We start from the raw sequence: 18789 nt of genomic DNA on the forward strand, positions 1-18789 counted from the left end.
AAACACTGCGCTACCCGGGAGGCCTATTTGGTTATTTTTTACTCATTTTTTTCTAATCTTTACAGAAAAATGCCACGGGCACCATCTGATGTGTGGAGACATTTCACTGCAGCTAATGTAGAAGGAAAAGCGGTGTACATTTGCAAATACTGTGCCAAATCATATGTGAAGAATGCATTAAAGATGCAGAATCATCTGGCCAAGTGCATAAAGATCCCTCAACACTCACAACCTCTGACAAAAGTTCCTCTACTTCTATTCAAGGTGAAAATTATGAATCAGACACCTTATCGATATGCAACAGCTCATGGAATCAGAAGTTTATTTTGACTCAATGGAGGAACGTAGTCAGAGAAATGCTGATGAATGTCTTGCTCGAGCTGTGTATGCAACTGGTTCACCTCAGGTGCTCACAGGCAATGTCTATTGGAAAAGATTTCTGAATGTTCTTTTCCCAGCATACACCCCTCCTTCAACCATGCTTTATCCAAAAATGTAATGGATGCAGAGTTCAAGTGAAGATCAAGCAAATCATAGAGAAAGCAGACTGTATGGAAATCATCTCTGATGGGTGGTCGAATGTTTGTGGGCAAGGAATAATTAACTACATCTCCACCCCTTAACCAGTATTCTACAAGAGCACAGACACAAGGGACAACAGACACACCGGTCTCTACATTGCAGATGAGCTGAAGGCAGTCATCAATGACCTTGGACCACAGAAGGTATTTGCACTGGTGACAGACAATGTCAGTTGCGCCTCAGAGCGCAACTGGTCCTTGTTTGGGAACACACACACATGAAGGCTGCTTGGTCTAAAGTGGAGGAGTCCTACCCTCACATCATACCCATTGGCTGTGCTGCTCATGCATTGAATCTGCTCCTAAAGGACATAATTGAAAACAATGGATACACTCTACAAGAGAGCCAAGGAAATGGTTATCTACCTCACCAAGCAAAGTGAGAAGAATAAGAGCACCACATTGAAGCTGCCCAGCAACACCCATTGGGGTGGTGTTTGACAGTCTCCTGGAGGGGTCGCTCCAAGAAATGGCCATATCAGTCTGCCGACATGGACATCAAGAGGATCCTCCTGGATGATGTATTTTGGGAGAGTGTGGTAAGCAGCCTGAAACCTATAGCAGTAGCCATTGCACGGATTGAGGGAGACAATGCCATCCTGTCTTATGTTCAGACTCTGCTTGCAGATGTAAGAGAAGAAATCTGTACTGTCCGATCCACTTCACTGTTGCTCCAAGCAGAGGAAACTGCAGTTCTGAAATACATCAAAAAGTGTGAAGACTTTTGCTTGAAGCCAATACATGCCGCAGAGTACATGTTGGACCCCAAGAGCATCCTGTCTGGTGCAGAGATCAACACTGTCTCGCCACCTTGGCCTGGATGAGGGCAAGATTCTTGGCAGTCTGGTTAAGGACACTTCCAAGCAAGGGCTTTTGGATGGAGATGCAATTTGGCAGTCGTGCCAACATATTTGGCAACTGGTCCTTGTTTGGGAACACACAAATTTGAGGCTTTTTGAGCCTGACAACGAGCCATCCTCAACAAGGTTGGACAGTGAAGATGAGGCCTCAGTGTTCAAGAGGTGGACATTAAGTTCAATCCAGGGAGAAGACATGGAAGCCTAAGAGGAAGACAACCAAAGCTTTAGTTTCTAGACTATCATTTTACCGATGTATGTTGAAAACATTTTTGGGAGATGCAATGGATCATTGGGGATCATTGTTGTTCAGTGAAATCATTGCATGTGAAGAGTCAACTAATTTAATTAAAGTTCAATTCGTAACTAAATTGTTATTTTATTTATATTGTAAGGATTTAATCACTTTCAATTATGTCTACTTAAGTAGAACGGTTTGTTTCGGTTTCCATATGATAAATATAACTAATGCAAAAAACATACATTTAAACGGTATTAACATTAATTTGCATATATTTCCATTAATTCCCACCTCTGAATACTCCCCAAAATGTGCAACCATCATAATACATCTGTGTTTTCCTGTAATGATAGTCTAGAAACTAAAGCTATAGACCTATAAAAACTCTCACTTCCTGAGTTACAGAACCCTGGCCCTCCCAGTCATAGCCTGGAATCCACACTGAGTATTGCTCTGCTACAGTACTGTTGCCGTTCACACTGGAGTGTCCACAACAGAGGAAGCTGGTGGGAGGATCTATAGGAGGCTGGAATGGAATAAATGGAATGGTATTAAACAGATCAAATGTATGAAAATCACATTTGACTCAGTTCTATTTATTCCATTCCAGTCATTACAATGAACCTGTCCTTTTATTTAACCATAGCGCCTCCCACCAGCCTCCTCTGGTCAACAACCATTGTACGACACAACGGATTCTTTTGTGAATGTGACTTCACCGCATCCACTTACAACAGTTGTTGGAAAACCACTTGCAGAACTTACTTTACATTCACATTTTACTCACATACAGTTCTAAGGGAAAACCGACATATTAAACAATAGAATTGTGATGTCTAATAAAAAACATAGCTAGCAAACTAATTACTGTACTTATAGGAAATATTTATAAGCTATTTTTGATTGACACTGTAGGACCCCTTCAGGTTTCAAATGACCACCTTAAAAGACAGCTAAATGCCTGCTCAATAAAATACAATTAAGGAGTCAATTCTATTCTACTCTTCTAATACCATAAACTTGTATTTTTGTTGACCTTTGAACCTTGCTCTGTTCCTCCAGAGGTGTTTGAGTGCCAGTTTAAAAATGGAGGTTGTCTGCATTACTGCACCAACCAGGAGCGCACCACAGGGGTCCAGTGCAGCTGTGCAGAGGGTTATCAGTTAGATGAGGATGGCAAGACCTGCTCTGAAACAGGTAGACTAAGCACTGAAAAACATACAGTGCCAGTCAAAAGTTTGGACACACCTACTCATTCAAGGGTTATTTATTTATGTTTTACTATTTTCTACATTGTAGAATAATAGTGAAGACATCAAAACTATGAAATAACATATGGAATCATGTTGTAACCAAAAAAGTGTTAAATCTATTTTCTATTTTAGATTCTTCAAAGTAGCCACCCTTTGAATTGATGACAGCTTTGCACACTCTTGGCATTCTCTCAACCAGCTTCATGAGGAATTATTTTCCAACAGTCTTCCAACATATCCTGAGCACTTGCTTCTCATTCACTCTGCAGTCCAACTCATCCCAAACCATCTCAATTCGGTTGAGGTTGGGTGTTTGTGGAAGCCAGGTCATCTAATGCAGCACTCCACTCTCCTTGGTTAAATAGCCCTTACACAGCCTGGAGGTGTGTTTTGGATCATTGTCCTGTTGAAAAACAATTGATAGTCCCACTAAGCACAAACCAGATGGGATGGCGTATCACTGCAGAATGCTGAGGTAGCCATGCTGGTTAAGTGTGCCTTGAATTCTAAATAAATCAGACGGTGTCGGGGTGCTTTTCTGGTGACAATGTCACACCTCCTCCTCCATGCTTCACAGTGGGAACCACACTTGCAGAGATCATCCGTTTACCTACTCTGCGTCTCAAAGCCACAGCAGTTGGAAACAAAAATCTCAAATTTGGACTCATCAGACCAAAGGACAGGTTTCCACCAATCAAATGTCCATTGCTTGTGTTTCTTGGCACAAGCAAGTCTCTTCTTATTGGTGTCCTTTGGTAGTGGTTTCTTTGCAGCAAATTGACCATGAACACCTGATTCACGCAGTCTCCTCTGACCAGTTGATGTTGAGATGTCTTTTACTTGAACTCTGTGAAGCATTTATCTGGAGGTGGAGTTAACTTATCCTCTGCAGCAGAGGAAACTCTGGGTTGTCCTTTCCTGTGGCGGTCCTCATGAGAGCCGGTTTCATCATAGCTTGATGGTTTTTGCGACTGCACTTGAAGAATATGTCAAAGTTCTTGAAATTTTCATGACTTTAAGACATGAAGTCAGTCAATGATAGACTATTGTTTCTCTTTGCTTATTTGAGTTGATCTTTTACCAAATAGGGCCATCTTCTGTATACCACCCCTGCCCTTGTCACAACACAACTGATTGGCTCAAACGCATTGATGACAGAAATTCCACAAATGAACATTTAACAAGGCACACATGCTGAGTGTACAAAGCTGTCAAGGAAAATTAAAATATATTTTGATTTGTTCAACACTTTTTTGGTTACTACGTGTCATTTCACAGTTGACGTCTTCACTATTATTTTACAATATAGAAGATAGTAAAAAGAAAAACCCCTGAATGAGTAGGTGTCAAGTCAATGTGATGGTTATACTGTACATTGTCATTGCCAGTGGCGTTCCCTTGTGGGAAGAAGCAGAGTGAGGCTTCGCTGGGCCGCTCTCTACTGGACGAGTCCGTGCCCTTCACCCCGACCTTCCGCCACTCTGACATGAACCTCACCATCACCACGGAGGGGGAAAGGAACTCGACCTCCACCCTACTTGCGATTAACTCAACCCAGCCAGGGGGGAACAGCACCGAGTACATGGAGGATGTTAATGAAGACACCCGGATAGTAGGAGGGCAGCTGGAGAGGCAGGGAGGAAGCCCATGGCAGGTAGGCCTACAACACACAGGGCTAAGTGGTGGTAAGCAGGGTCGTGTTCAGTAGGCACAAATTGGAAGAAACAGTCCAGAACAAAGTGAAATGGTGGAGGGGGGAGTAAGTGTGCTGGAGGCAGCGGCTTTAAAAACTGCATTGTCGTGGTCTAAGAAACATATTGCAGAAATGTAGAAAATTGTAAAAGTGAGGCCCCTGAATAAGTCCAATGAGTAAGTTTTTGTATCTGGTTACAAGGCAGTTTTCTATGGCGTGTCCTACTGACAGAACCGTGGAAGGCGTCAGTGGCACTGCAGGCACTAATCTCATAAATCATAGGGCATGTAGTGTATGATAATAGTGTTTGTGGCATACCCCTAATACTAGTCCTACCTGTTCCATGACCCTGCAGGTCATGCTCTGTAGGGAAGATGGATATGGCTTCTGTGGGGGAACTCTGATCAGTCAGCGCTGGGTGGTCAGTTCCGCACACTGCATGTATAAAACCCCTGACCATGTGACTATCGGTGAGACTATGTGATCGTGTTTAGAAGTAGTGAGCACACTGTTGAATGCTCCAGCAGTTTGAATTGAGTGTAACATGTCAATCATGATGATCCACTGTGCCTGTTTAAACTGTCTGTCTGATTTACAGGGGACTATGACAAGCAGCGTCCCGACCCAGATGAGCAGAAGATTAAGGTGGCCAAGGTCGTCGTCCACCCTCACTTCCACGACTACACCTTCGATAGCGACATTGCTCTAGTCTACCTCTCTTCCCCCGTGGTGCTGAGCCCTGTGGCGGTACCCGCCTGCCTTCCCAATGGTCAGCTGGCCAGCCATCTCCAGCGGGAGGATGTGAGGGGCATGGTCACAGGCTGGGGCGCCACACAGTACCTGGGGCACTCCTCACGCTTCCTGAGGAAAGTCACTCTGCCCGTGGTCGACCAGCAGAAGTGCATCGGCTCCACAGAGCAGGTCATCACGGACAACATGTTCTGCGCGGGCTACCTGGAGGCCAGCTTGGATGCCTGCAGTGGGGACAGTGGGGGTCCCTTTGTGGTCAACTACCGCGGTACCTGGTTCCTCACAGGGGTGGTGAGCTGGGGGGAGAAGTGTACCACCAAGGGGAAGTATGGCATCTACACCCGGCTAGGGAACTACCTGCACTGGATACAAGATACTATAGAAAGGCAGGTGCATAACAGTACACATAAATGAGGTGCAGCTCAGAGACGATCCCAATTAATTCCCTACCCCTTGACCCTTCAATGATTGCAGCTCTGATCATCTGAAGGGTCTGGATAGGTGCAAGCAGTTTAGTGGTGACCTTTACTATATTGCTGACACACCTGCAAAGATCGAAGGGTTGTGGGACAAGGGTAAGGCCCAAATTGGGAGCGCTGATGATGAATTCCAAGTCAAACCCTAGCCCCAACAAGGTATTAGCAATACAGTAATAGCTTGTAATTGACCTCTGAGGGAATTTTAGGATACATCCAATCCTTTCAGATTTACAGAAATGTCTGAGTGCATTATGAAATATAAATTGCACCTGGGGTGAGTTCAGGAGAATACAATGCAACAATGTGTTTAGATAAATGCATTTTGAAGACCGGATTTTCTGTCATGATGTAAAATTGGGAATCATGTCAGCTCAATTCATTGCATTATTCTGACTGTTTTAAATTCACTGACCATGACCCTGGTGCTTCAGTTACCTTATTTCATTTGATTGTGAATAACATAATTTACACACAAACTGTGCACATTATTAACCAGGTAAGATTTGGTTCTGAGAGCACTTGATCAGTTTCACCGCCCCATTTACATTTTTTTCCCCCAAAGTAATACAACGCTTCAAGTTTTAAGGCTGTTAAATTGAGTTTGTTGGAGTGTTTCGTGAAAGTACATAAGTTGCCACTAGCAATGAGTAGTTTGAATTATTTCAAACTACTTATTGTGCATTAAAGTGATAGTTCACGCCAATCAATGTATCATGTTTTTAAGACATCAACAGTGGCCAAATGAGATTGAGAGGAATCTAGCTCAAGGCCATAGGTAACGTTTCAAATAAAGACGACCTAGAGATCTGGTGAAACCCTCTTTATTATGAAAGTAACTTCGGAAACAACCGGCACAGTCAAGACATACAGGCAGCTCCTACGTCTGTACAGCTTCTTCAGAAACAAAGTAAAACAAAGGCCTAACGTACATTCAATACAGAGCATGGAAAATCCGCGCTATAGAAATGTAAGGCCAACGTTCAGTATACGCTGCATGTCGACACAACTGGAAATTACCTTAAAATCGTGCTATAACACCAATCTTCCACACTCCGTATTGAATCTCTAGAGGACCGAAGGCCAACCAGACGGTGAAGCCACACCACTATCATACATTACAGGCTGGCCTGAGGGGGTTTGACGATAGCATGGTCTCATCTATGTGCTTCAGCAAACCGCTTTGACCATCGTCACGCACCATCGTCAAGTTAGAGGAGTTGGCTAAAGCACACAGAACTGGGATCCGGGCCCTAATCAAATGATTTAAATAATTGCATCCTTCCATCCTCCCTTCCTTCCTTGGAATAATCACAGCTCTGATATTATTAGATCAGTAAAAGCTATGCTTTCAACCTAGCCGAAAACGGTAAAAAAAAGAAAAGAAAAAAGAGAAGAAAAAAAGGGAACATTTAAATCAGAGGGGCATCCGGTTGCCCTGGACGCTGATCTTCACCGCGTGGCCCGTCTTCGTCATACGCTTTATGTCAGCGAAGCGACGCAACTGTTTGTCCACCCGTGACATGCCCTTCTTAACCGGGGCCTGGGAGACAGAGGGAGGAGAGGATTACAAAAGGAGAGACAGGAAAGTGGAACTACTCTGTCGCAAACATTCACCAAAACACAGTGCGTCTTTGCCACAATATTGGAGAGTGGTAATACGGTAGTACCACTACAAGCCTAGCGAGCAAGGTTATTGACACACAAACACACTCGCATCAAATTTGGAATGGTCTGTCGATCTGATATTTCTCATTAAGTTTCGTAACCATATTATTTAAAACTTTGAACACTAAGTTGATTAGGAACACATTCCCACCATGCTGGGCACAAACTCAAGCAACAATGGTATAGCCAAATGTCTTAAAACCAGGGAAGTTCAAATGTTACAGCTCAAACAGTGTAGTACTGTGTGTTATGTTTTAAACAGGGGACTCATTCATTCATTAGGCGGCTGGGCAACAGTGTGCAGAACCGTTTGACTTGGTAAGTGGTGGGATGGTTGCTCTCCAGTCCACACTGCACACAATGGCCCTGGGTAGAAGCTTACCCTCTCTCATTCTCAACCTTCACCATTAGTGGGGGTAACAATTAACTGACCTAAGATCAGTTTCTATGGGCAACTTTGTCCAACCAAGGACCAGCAAAAGACATGCAGGTGGCACTTACTGCCCCGTGTGGTGACAGTAGGAATTACAGGGGCATGCCATTGCCATCCACATTGATCTTCACCGCTGTGATGCGCCGCTGTGACCTCTGCTGGGCGATGCGACGCTTGTGCTTTTCCAATCGGCTTATCCCTTTCTTAATGCTTGTCTACAGTCGGGAACCAATCACATTCAGCTCCTTACCGATGCCCACGTCATGTATTGACAAAACATCTAACAGACCCAGTTCAGTCACAACTAAGGTAACTTAGCTAAAAATGACCTAGAAACGGTTATGTCCGGAATCAAGGATTTCAGGTTGGAGAAGAAAATTGGTCTGATTTATACAGTTAAAAGAAATGGGAAAACTATCCTTTCTCCTCCCTTCTCCCAGGCAGACAGCTGGACGGACAAACACTCACTGCTCTGGACTCGCTCTCCACGTTCCATTTGGGCCGCACAACGTAGTCCTTGTTGGATGGCATGGGCACCCTGGCCCGGGCACAGAACCCAGGGTCGCCTGGGCGCAGAGCTCTGTCGGGCAACAAACACAAGAGGGGTGTCAGCAAAGAGCAACACAGACAACAGACTAAGACACACACACCACATGTGAACACCCAGGTCACTACTCACTTCTCTTCTCCCGTCAGCACTTTCTCCAGGTCTCTATGAGGAGTCTGTCCCCCTGAGCTGTAGGGATAGAGAGAGAGAGAGAGAGAGAGAGAGAGAGAGAGAGAGAGAGAGAGAGAGAGAGAGGGGAGAGCGAGATGGGAAGAGAGACAGTCTGAGTGACCACTGACTGACCTGGCCCCACACAGTTAACGAACAGTAAGGGTGCAGCTAGCACTCTACACACTGGTCTTAACACATGCCGTTACTGCCTCTTTCCTGTTCAAAGGTTAGTGTTTGAGCAAAGACGGTACAGTAGAAACTGCTTCATCGATAAAAATCCCTGATCATGCTTGTAAGCGATGTCATGGTGACATTGGCTAGCTAAGCTCATGCGCAGAAACACGTCATCGGGTCTAACGGTCGTCTTGTGCCGAACTGCGCATGTGCTGCATGTCATATCAAAAGGTACTCCTTTGATATGTTGTGTTTGACTCAAATTAAAACGTGTCCGTTGGTCACTTTCACAAGGTTGCAGTAATAACTACTTAGGACATTGGCTAAAATCTAAGTTGTGCTTTTAGATTTCAAGAAAATGAACAACTAAGGAAGAATTTTCCCCCTTCTCTCATTGACTTCTCAAACACCAAACCCCAGCCTGATTTGTTTGGACAGTTTGGCAAGCGTTCCCGGGAAGTCTCAAGATGTTGCGCCTCTGGGTTTCGAAACTCTACGGTGATTATATACTCAGAAAACATTTTGATAGATGACTGTAAATCACACTGCTCAAAATGAAGCCATACTCACAACAAAGCCTCAGTAACTCGAGGCTCAATCTGACTCTTCTACCATCATTCATACCAACACCTATCATTGTCTCTGGGGGAAAAAACATCACCAGATATAACAACCTGGGGGGGGGGGTTGAAAATCTGACTGCAGCCAAAGTCACTCCTGTGTCGGAGCAATCATGCAACCACACTGAACCTGAGTTGCTGCGGGGAGAAGACATCTGGTTCCTTGGACCTCTCCACCTTTTGGGGCTGACTGGGGGTGGGGGGGGGGGGGGGGGGGGGGGCACGTTGGGAAGTAGACAGTCATGGAGAGAGAGGGGGATTTGACAAAGATGAGAAGAGTGAGACAGTGAAATGAGGAGTGTGAGGACTGAAAAGTAGATGAATAGAGGACAGGCAGGGGGAATAGATAGGAACAGTGGGACAATGAGCTGGAAAGGGTGGGAGGGGGCTGGTTGGAGTGAACAGACCATGTCTACTGGGATCACACAAGACAACTGCATGCATGTGTTTAAGGGGGTATATTGTATAACAAGTGAGTGTATGTGTGGGACATCAATGAGTGTGTGTTGGGGTTTCCATTCCCCGCCTTAGATTTCATTTGCTGAAAAAAAATGAAGCCGACAAAAATGGCCGGGAGAAACAAAATCCCATTGCAAAATAAATGCGTTTTATTAATTGATGAAAATACCAGTTGATGTAAATACATTTGACAGTCTTGCTTATCGGTCTATAGGTTAATTTGCATAATTTAGTGGAATTAAATTGGCCTGTGTGTATTTCCGTTAGTATCTTATTTATCCAACTATCACAGCCTATATTGTGCAGGATTTCTCCTGCAGCTCCCCAGCTGGAGTAAAACCTGATTTTATAATAAACCCATTTACTGCGCAACAATTCTAAATGCAATGGCCTGTTTAAAACCCCTTTGGTTAAAACCCTTTTGGTGCACAGTTGAAAAAGGACTACTATTTTTATTTCTCAACTAGTAATTGAAGCACCACTATTTACCATTCAAGTGCAGGAAACAGGCTATCAGCACATCACCCACCAATTCACAATATGAGCTAGAGGCAGTGTGCATTATGAAAACATACTTAATTGTTTGAAACCTGAATTTATTTCATATTTTGATGTATGTCTGACCTTGCTTCAAAGTAGCCTATAGGCTAAATTCAAGCATAGAAACTTGGGAGGAAATTATTTTATAAAGCCTTCATAGGCAGTGCCTGAGTTTCAAGTTGAGGGAAGCAAGCAATTTATCCTACCATTTCTACCATTCTGCGTGCTAGTTTTGATTTTGATAGGAGCATTTACGTGGAACATTTTCATTGCAATAATGTTTTCGTTCCTTAAAATCATTGTCAAGTGGTTAATCATAAAAATCGGAATTAAAATTATATAAATCTGAAAGTTAAAAAGTCAACTATGCGAGTTCACCAGTCTCTTGCCATATGGACACATTGATACATCTTGATCCATTGGCGGCTGAAGAAATGAGCGCATGGTACTTCCTCAACATTATGGAGGACAGAGATACCAGACATGCTCATCACTCACATGGAGCACTACAAACAAAAGACAATGAAAAAATGGATGCATCTCATAAATTATGGTTATAAAATAAACCGTGTAACCTTAGCAGGTAGTGAACTCCGTGAACAACATTTCAACTTCGAGAATGAGAATGGTAAAATGACTAATTAATAGAAAATAAATAACAGGGCAAACAAGATACACAATGAAACAATTGCCATCCCCCCTTCTTGTCTCAACATTTTAAATAATACTCGAGACACTATCGGCACACATATTTTAGATGCTTTTCACTGACAGCCGCAACTCAATAATAGGCTAGGGCTATTGCCACGAGCGCTATCCAAACTGCTTGTGATTTGAAACAATCCACAGCTATTTAAAATTAAAAAGATAATGAGCCTCGATTCAGAACTTTTGTGAAATATCACAGCACCGCTGAAAAATATATGGCAAATAGAAATCAAAACTGGATGGTGTTCAGAGATGGGAGAGATGGGACTACAAATAACAAAAACAAGATTATACACATTTTACGGACACAGTATATATTACATTCAATGCATTAGGAAAGTATTCAGACACCTTGACTTTCCATTTTGTTATGCAACATCGTTATCAAAAACATTTATCAAATCTACACACAATACCCCACAATGAAAAAGCAAAAACAGGTGTTTAGAAATACTGGCAAATGTATTTAAATAAAAAACTGAAATACACATTTACATAAGTATTCAGACCCTTCCCTCAGTACTTTGTTCCAGCACATCTGGAAGTGATTACAGCCTTTAGTATGATGCTATAAGCTTGGCACATCTGTATTTGGAGAATTTCTCACATTCTTCTCCACAGATCCTCTCAAGCTCTGTCAAGTTGGATGGGGCAGCTATTTTCAGGTCTCTCCAGAGATGATCGATTGGGTTCAAGTACGGGCTCTGGCTGGGCCACACTCCTGCGTCGTCTTGGCTGTGTAGCTTAGGGTCGTTGTCCTGTTGGAAGGTGAACTTTCACCGCAGCTTGAGGTCCTGAGCGCTCTGGAGCAGGTTTTCATCAAGGAGCTTTATGTACGTTGCTCCGTTCATCTTTTCCTCGATCCTGACTAGTCTCCGAGACCCTGCTACTAAAAAACATCTCAGCATGATGCTGCTACCACCATGCTGTACCATAGGGATGGTGCCAGGTTTCCTCCAGACGCTTGGCATTCAGGCGAAATAGTTCAATCTTGGTTTCGTCAGACCAGAGAATCTAGTTTCTTAAGGTCAGTCTTTAGGTGCCTTTTGGCAAACACAGAGGCACTCTAGAGCTCTGTCAGAGTGACCATCAAGTTCCTGGTCACCTCCCTTCTCCCCTGATTGCTCAGTTTGGCCAGGCAGCCAGTACGAGGAAGAGTCTTGGTGGTTCCAAATTTCTTCCATTTAAGAATGATGGAGGCCACTGTGTTCTTGGGGACCTTCAATGCTGGAGAAATGTTTTGGAACCCTTCCCCAGATCTGTGCCTTGATACAATCCTGTCTCGGAGCTCTAGGAACAATTACTTGAACCTCATGGCTTGGTTTTTGCTCTGACAAAACTGTGGGCTCAACTGTGGGACCTTATATAGACAGGTGTGTGCCTTTCCAAACAATGTCCAATCAACTTAATTTACCACAGGTGGACTTCAATCAAGTTGTTGAAATATTTCAAGGATGACCAATGGAAACAGGATGCACCTGACCTCAATTTCGAGTTTCATATCAAAGGTCTGAATACTTATCTAATTAAGGTATCCGTTTTTTTGTTTGTAATAAATTTGCAAAAGTTTCTTTAAAAAACTGTTTTCGCTTTGTCATTATGGGGTGCTGAGGATTGTTTCTTTTTTAAATCCATTTTAGAATAAGGCTGTAACGTAACAAAATGTGGAAAAAGTCAAGGTGTCTGAATACTTTCCGGAGGCACTGTAGGTTCAGAACAAATGTAAAAAATCTTTCTGGTCACGTTTTCCAGCTCCACAATGTCCTAACGGAAACCCCGGTGTGTGTGCGCGCACATTTACCTGAGGCGTCTTTTTTGCGGCATTTGCTGGTCGAGGTCTCTCTGTTGTCTCTCCTCGCGCGTCATGCCCTTGTAGTTAGATGTCAGGCCAAAGATGGGCCTGGACCACTCATCTGTACAGACACAGGAAGTAGCAATACCAAATACTTGAGCAATAACACCAACACTCAAATAAACAAACCTCTACACAAATCTCTACAGAGGGGCCGTGTCCCATTGCTACATGCTAACTAGAAGCTGCTGGAACTTGGGGAAAAAACAACACTATGAAACAGTTGAGTGAAAATTAGAGAATTTTTAAAACCCTAATGACCTAATTCATTCTTTACTTGACTCAGTCAGACAATACCTGGTCAGCTATTACTTCAGCCAAATGCACATTATTGAATGCACATTTTATATGTTTTTGAGTATAGGTATGTAGGGGACTTACTGATGAGTTTGAGAGCGAGGTCCTTGTTGGGGCGCGACTCCTTGGGGTGTTTGTATAGGAACATGACGGCTCGACCTATCCCGCTGTGTTTGAGAGTCTCCTGACTCACACTGGGGAGCTGGGGGGGAGAACGGACAACCATTTGAAAACACAGGTCTTTATAAAGATTAAAAACCATGGTGATGTCAGGGGTTGCAGAAATGGAATCCCTAGCACTTACTTCCTGGAGGATCTTGAGGAGATCCTCTCTGATTTTGAGGGCCGGAAGACTCTTATCTGGCAACGGGCCGATCCACTCCTTGATAGCCGACATCACCCCGCTGTCGATGAACGTCTCCTTAAGGTCTTGCCTGAACGCACACACATGTCAGACCATATATGCATCCAAAAGACCAAATCACTTAAGTGCTATATGTAAACTCAATGGTACAACATTTTAAATGAAATTCAGTCAGAGATATATATATATATATATATATATATAAAAAAAACACACACATACAGTTGAAGTCGGAAGTTTACATTCACTGAGGTTGGAGTCATTAAAACTCGTTATCAACCACTCCACAAATTCACTGTGTCACAATTCGAGGTGTACCTATTTCAATGCCTACCTTCAAACTCAGTGCCTCTTTGCTTGACAGAATGGGAAAATCAAAAGAAATCAGCCAAGAAAAAAAAGCTGAAATAAATGACTACTATTATTCTATAATTTCACATTTTTAAAATAAAATTGGTGATCCTAATTGCCCTAAAACAGGGAATTTTTACTAGGATTAAATTTCAGGAATTGTGAAAAACTGAGTTTAAATGTATTTGGCTAAGGTGTATGTAAACTTCCGACTTCAACTGTACATACACATATACTCATACAAACACATATACACACACAGTACCAGTCAAAAGTTTGGACACACCTACTCATTCATGGGATTTTTTTATAATTATTTTTTACTATTTTCTACATTGTAGAATAATAGTGAAGACATCAAAACTATGAAACAACACATATAGAATCATGTAGTAACCAAAAAAAAGTGTTAAAGAAAACATTTATATTTTAGATTCTTCTAAGTAGCCACCCTTTGCCTTGATAAAGGCTTTGCACACTCTTGGCATTCTCTCAACCAGCTTCACCTGTAATGCTTTTCCCACAGTCTTGAATGAGCTCCCACATATGCTGAGCACTTATTGGATGCTATTCCTTCACTCTGCAGTCCAACTCATCCCAATTTGGGTTGAGGTCGGATGATTGTGTAGGCCAGGTCATCTGATGCAGCACTACAATCACTCTTCTTGGTCAAATAGCCCTTACACAGCCTGGGTAAGGTGTTGGGTCATTGTCCTGTTGAAAAGGAAATGATAGTCCCACGAAGCGCAAACCAGACGAAATGGCGTATCGCTGTGGTAGCCATGCTGAATAAGTGTGCCTTGAATTCTAAATAAATCACAGACAGTGTCACCAGCAAAACACCCCCACACCATATCCATGCTTCCCAGAGAGAACCAGACATGCAGAGATCATCCATTCACCTACTCTGCGTCTCACAAAGACACAGCGGTTGGAACCAGAAATCTCAATTTTAGACACATCAGACCAGAAGGACAGATTTCCACCGGTCTAATGTCCATTGCACATGTTACTTTGTCCAGGCAAGTCTCTTCTTATTATCATTGTTGTCCTTTAGTAATGGTTTATTTGCAGCAATTTGACCATGAAGGCCAGATTCACACAGCCACCTCTGAACAGTTGATGTTGAGACGTGAGTGTTAGATGAACTCTGAAGCATTTATTAGGGCTGCAATTTCTGAGGTTCAGTTAACTCCAATGAACTTATCTTCTGCAGCAGAGGTAACTCTGACGTGAGTAAGACCTTTAGCCTCACTACTTGTATAGCCTCGCTACTGTATACAGCCTGTCTTTTTTACTGTTGTTTTATTTCTTCACCTACCCATTGTTCACCTAATACATGCTATTCATTGACTACAGCTCAGCGTTCATAGTACCCTCAAAGCTCATCACTAAGCTAAGGATCCTGGGACTAGACACCTCCCTCTGCAACTGGATCCTGGACTTCCTGACAGGCCGCCCCCAGGTGGTGAGTGTAGGTAGCAACATCTGCCACGCTGATCCTCAACACTGAAGCTCCCCAGGGGTGCGTGCTCAGTCCCCTCCTGTACTCCCTGTTCACCCACGACTGCATGGCCAGATCACCGACAACGATGAGACAGCCAATAGGGAGGAGGTCAGAGACATGGCCGGGTGGTGCCAGAATAACAACCTATCCCTCAACGTAACCAAGACTAAGGAGATGATTGTGGACTACAGGAAAAGGAGGACCGAGCATCCCCCCATTCTCGTCGACCGGGCTGTCGTGGAGTAGGTTGAGAGCTTCAAGTTCCTTGGTGTCCACATCAACAACTAACTAGAATGGTCCAAACACACCAAGACAGTCATGAAGAGGGCACAACAAAGTCAATTCCCCCTCAGGAAACTAAAAAGATTTGGCATGGGTCCTGAGATCCTCATAAGGTCCAACAGCTACAACATCGAGAGCTGGTTGCATCACTGCCTGGTACGGCAATTGCGCAGCCTCTGACCGCAAGGCACTACAAAGGGTAGTGCGTACGGCCCAGTACATCACTGGGGCGAAGCTGCCTGCCATCCAGGACCTCTACATCAGGCGGTGTCAGAGGAAGGCCCTAAAAATTGTCAAAGACTCCAGCCACCCCAGTCATAGACTGTTCTCTCTAGTACCGCATGGAAAGCAGTACCAGAGTGCCAAAAATGCTTCTCAACAGTTTTTACCTCCAAGCCATAAGACTCCTGAACAGGTAAACAAATGGCTACCCAGACTATTTGCATTGTGTGCCCCCCAAAACCCTATTTTTCGCTGCTGCTACTCTGTTTATCATATATGCATAGTCACTATAACTATACACTCATGTACATACTACCTCAATTGGGCTGACCAACCACTGCTCCCGCACATTGGCTAACTGGGCTATCTGCATTGTGTCCCACACACCACCCGCCAACCCCTCTTTTACGCTGCTGCTACTCTCTGTTCGTCATATATGCATAGTCACTTTACCATACCTACATGTACATACTACACCAAATCAGCCCGACTAACCGGTGTCTGTATGTAGCCTCGCTACTTTTATAGCCTCACTACTTTTATAGCCTTGCTACTGTATACAGCCTGTCTTTTTTACTGTTGTTTTATTTCTTCACCTACCTATTGTTCACCTAATACATTTTTTGCACTATTGGTTATAGCCTGTAAGTAAGCATTTCACTGTTGTATTCAGCGCACGTGACAAATAAACTTTGATTTGATCTCTAGGTCTTCCTTTCCTGTGGCGGTCCTCATGAGAGCCAGTTTCATCATAGTGCTTGATGGTTTTGGTGACTGCGCTTGAAGAAACTTTCAAAGTTCTTGAAATATTCCAGATTGAACGACCTTCATGTCTTAAAGTAATGATGGACTGTCGTTTCCCTTTGCTTATTTGAGCTGTTCTTGCCATAATATGGACTTGGTCTTTTAACCAAATAGGGCTATCTTCTGTATACCACCCCTACCTTGTCACAGCACAACTGATTGGCTCAAACTCATTAAGGAAAACATTCCACAAATTGACTTTAACTAGGCACACCTGTTAATTGAAATGCATTCCAGGAGACTACCTCATGAAGCTGGTTGAGTGAATGCCAAGTGTGCAAAGCTGTCATCAAGGCAAAGTGTGGCTACTTGAGGAATCTCAAATATAAAATATATTTTGATTTGTTCAACAGTTTTTTGGTTACTACATGATTCCATATGTTATTTCATAGTGTTGATGTCTTCAATATTATTCTACAATGTAGAAAAGAGTAAAAAATAAAGAAAAACCCTGGAATGAGTAGGTGTCCAAACTTGACTGGTACTATATACACACACACCAAGTACACAGTAAACATTAAGAACACCTGCTCTTTCCATGACAGACTGACCAGGTGAATCTATTATCCCTTGTTGATGTCTCTTGTTAAATCCACTTCAAAATCAGTAGAGACGAAGGGAAGGAAGACAGGTTAAAGAAATATTTTTTTAAAGCCTTGAGACATGGATTGCGTATGTATACCACTCAGAGGGTGAATGGGCAAGACAAAAGATTAAAGTACCTTTGAACGGGGTATGGTAGTAAGTTGCAGGCGCACCTGTTTAAGTGTCAAGATCTGCAACACTGCTGGGGTCTTCACGCTGAACAATTTCCTTTGTGTATCAAGAATTGTCCCCACACACAACCGTTCAAAGGTTTGGGGTCACTTAGAAATGTCCTTGTTTTTGATCAGAAATACAGTGTAGACATAGTTAATGTTGTAAATGACTACTGTAGCTGGAAACGGCTGATTTTTTTATGGAATATTTACAAAGGCATACAGAGGCCCATTACCAGCAACCATCACATCATGTGTTCCAATGGCACATTGTGTTAGCAAATCCAAGTTTGTCATTTTAAAAGGCTAATTGATCATTAGAAAACACTTTTGCAATTATGTTAGCACAGCTGAAAACTATTTAATGAAGCTGCCAGTTGAAGGCCAGCATCCCGGAGTCGCCTCTTCACTGTTGAAGTTGAGACTGGTGTTTCGCGGGTACTATTTAATGAAGCTGCCACAACATTAACAATGTCTACACTATTTCTGATCAATTTGATGTTATTTTAATGGACAATTTTTTTTTAAAGAAAATTTCTAAGTGACCCCAAACTTTTGAACAGTAGTGTATATAAACACACACTACCTTCAGAAAGTCGAGGCACAGATTGGAGGAAGGATACACAAAAATGTCCCACTTGGAGTATGCCAAAAGGCACCTAAAGTCTCTCAGACCATTAGAAACCAGATTATCTGGTCTGATGAAGCCAAGATTTAACTCTATGGCCTGAATGACATGCGTCATGTCTGGATGAAACCTGGCACCATCCCTACAATGAAGCAAAGGTGGCAGCATCATGCTGTGGGGATGTTTATCAGCAGCAGGGACTGGGAGACTAGTCAGGATGGAGGGAAGGAAGGATGAACGAAGCAAAGTAGAGAGATCTTTGATGAAAACCTGCTCCAGAGCACACAGGATCTCAGACTGGGGTAAAGGTTCACCTTCCTACAGGACAACATCCCTAAGCACACAGCCAAGACAATGCAGGAGATGCTTCGGGACAAGTCTTGGAATGTCCTTGAGTGGCCGAGCCAGGCAGGACTTGAACCTGATCGAACATCTCTGGAGAGCACTAAAAATAGCTGTGCAGCGACACTCCCCATCCAACCTGACAGAGCTTGAGAGGATCTGCAGAGAAGAATGGGAGAAACTCCCCAATTACAGGTGTGCCATGCTTGTA

The 18789-nt window shown here is 43.2% G+C and overlaps 2 protein-coding genes across 6 annotated transcripts in view; one reads left to right on the forward strand and one right to left on the reverse strand.

Moving 5' to 3' along the window:
- LOC110507316 (coagulation factor IX) overlaps window positions 1-6662 on the forward strand; it is a 23597-nt gene extending 16935 nt beyond the window's left edge. The window contains exons 5-8 of one of the 2 annotated variants that reach the window (XM_021587231.2): window positions 2742-2876; window positions 4321-4586; window positions 4981-5095; window positions 5224-6662. In XM_021587231.2, the coding sequence (XP_021442906.1) occupies window positions 2742-2876; window positions 4321-4586; window positions 4981-5095; window positions 5224-5789 (1082 nt within the window). In that variant the 3' untranslated portion in view covers window positions 5790-6662. The remainder of the gene's footprint in view (window positions 1-2741; window positions 2877-4320; window positions 4587-4980; window positions 5096-5223) is intronic. The other variant, XM_021587232.2, reaches the window with a different exon arrangement.
- LOC110507317 (protein IWS1 homolog) overlaps window positions 6660-18789 on the reverse strand; it is a 26710-nt gene continuing 14580 nt past the window's right edge. For 2 of the 4 annotated variants that reach the window (XM_036965826.1, XM_036965824.1), the window contains exons 10-16: window positions 13625-13754; window positions 13405-13522; window positions 12973-13084; window positions 9595-9654; window positions 8632-8688; window positions 8421-8532; window positions 6660-7394 (exon numbers count right to left, since the gene is read on the reverse strand). In XM_036965826.1, the coding sequence (XP_036821721.1) occupies window positions 7269-7394; window positions 8421-8532; window positions 8632-8688; window positions 9595-9654; window positions 12973-13084; window positions 13405-13522; window positions 13625-13754 (715 nt within the window). In that variant the 3' untranslated portion in view covers window positions 6660-7268. Of the gene's footprint in view, window positions 7395-8020; window positions 8168-8420; window positions 8533-8631; window positions 8689-9594; window positions 9655-12972; window positions 13085-13404; window positions 13523-13624; window positions 13755-18789 lie in introns of all 4 variants that reach the window. The other 2 variants (XM_036965825.1, XM_021587233.2) reach the window with 2 other exon arrangements.

Source organism: Oncorhynchus mykiss, chromosome 27 (genome assembly GCF_013265735.2).
Source record: "Oncorhynchus mykiss isolate Arlee chromosome 27, USDA_OmykA_1.1, whole genome shotgun sequence".
Classification (NCBI taxonomy): Eukaryota; Metazoa; Chordata; class Actinopteri; order Salmoniformes; family Salmonidae; genus Oncorhynchus; species Oncorhynchus mykiss.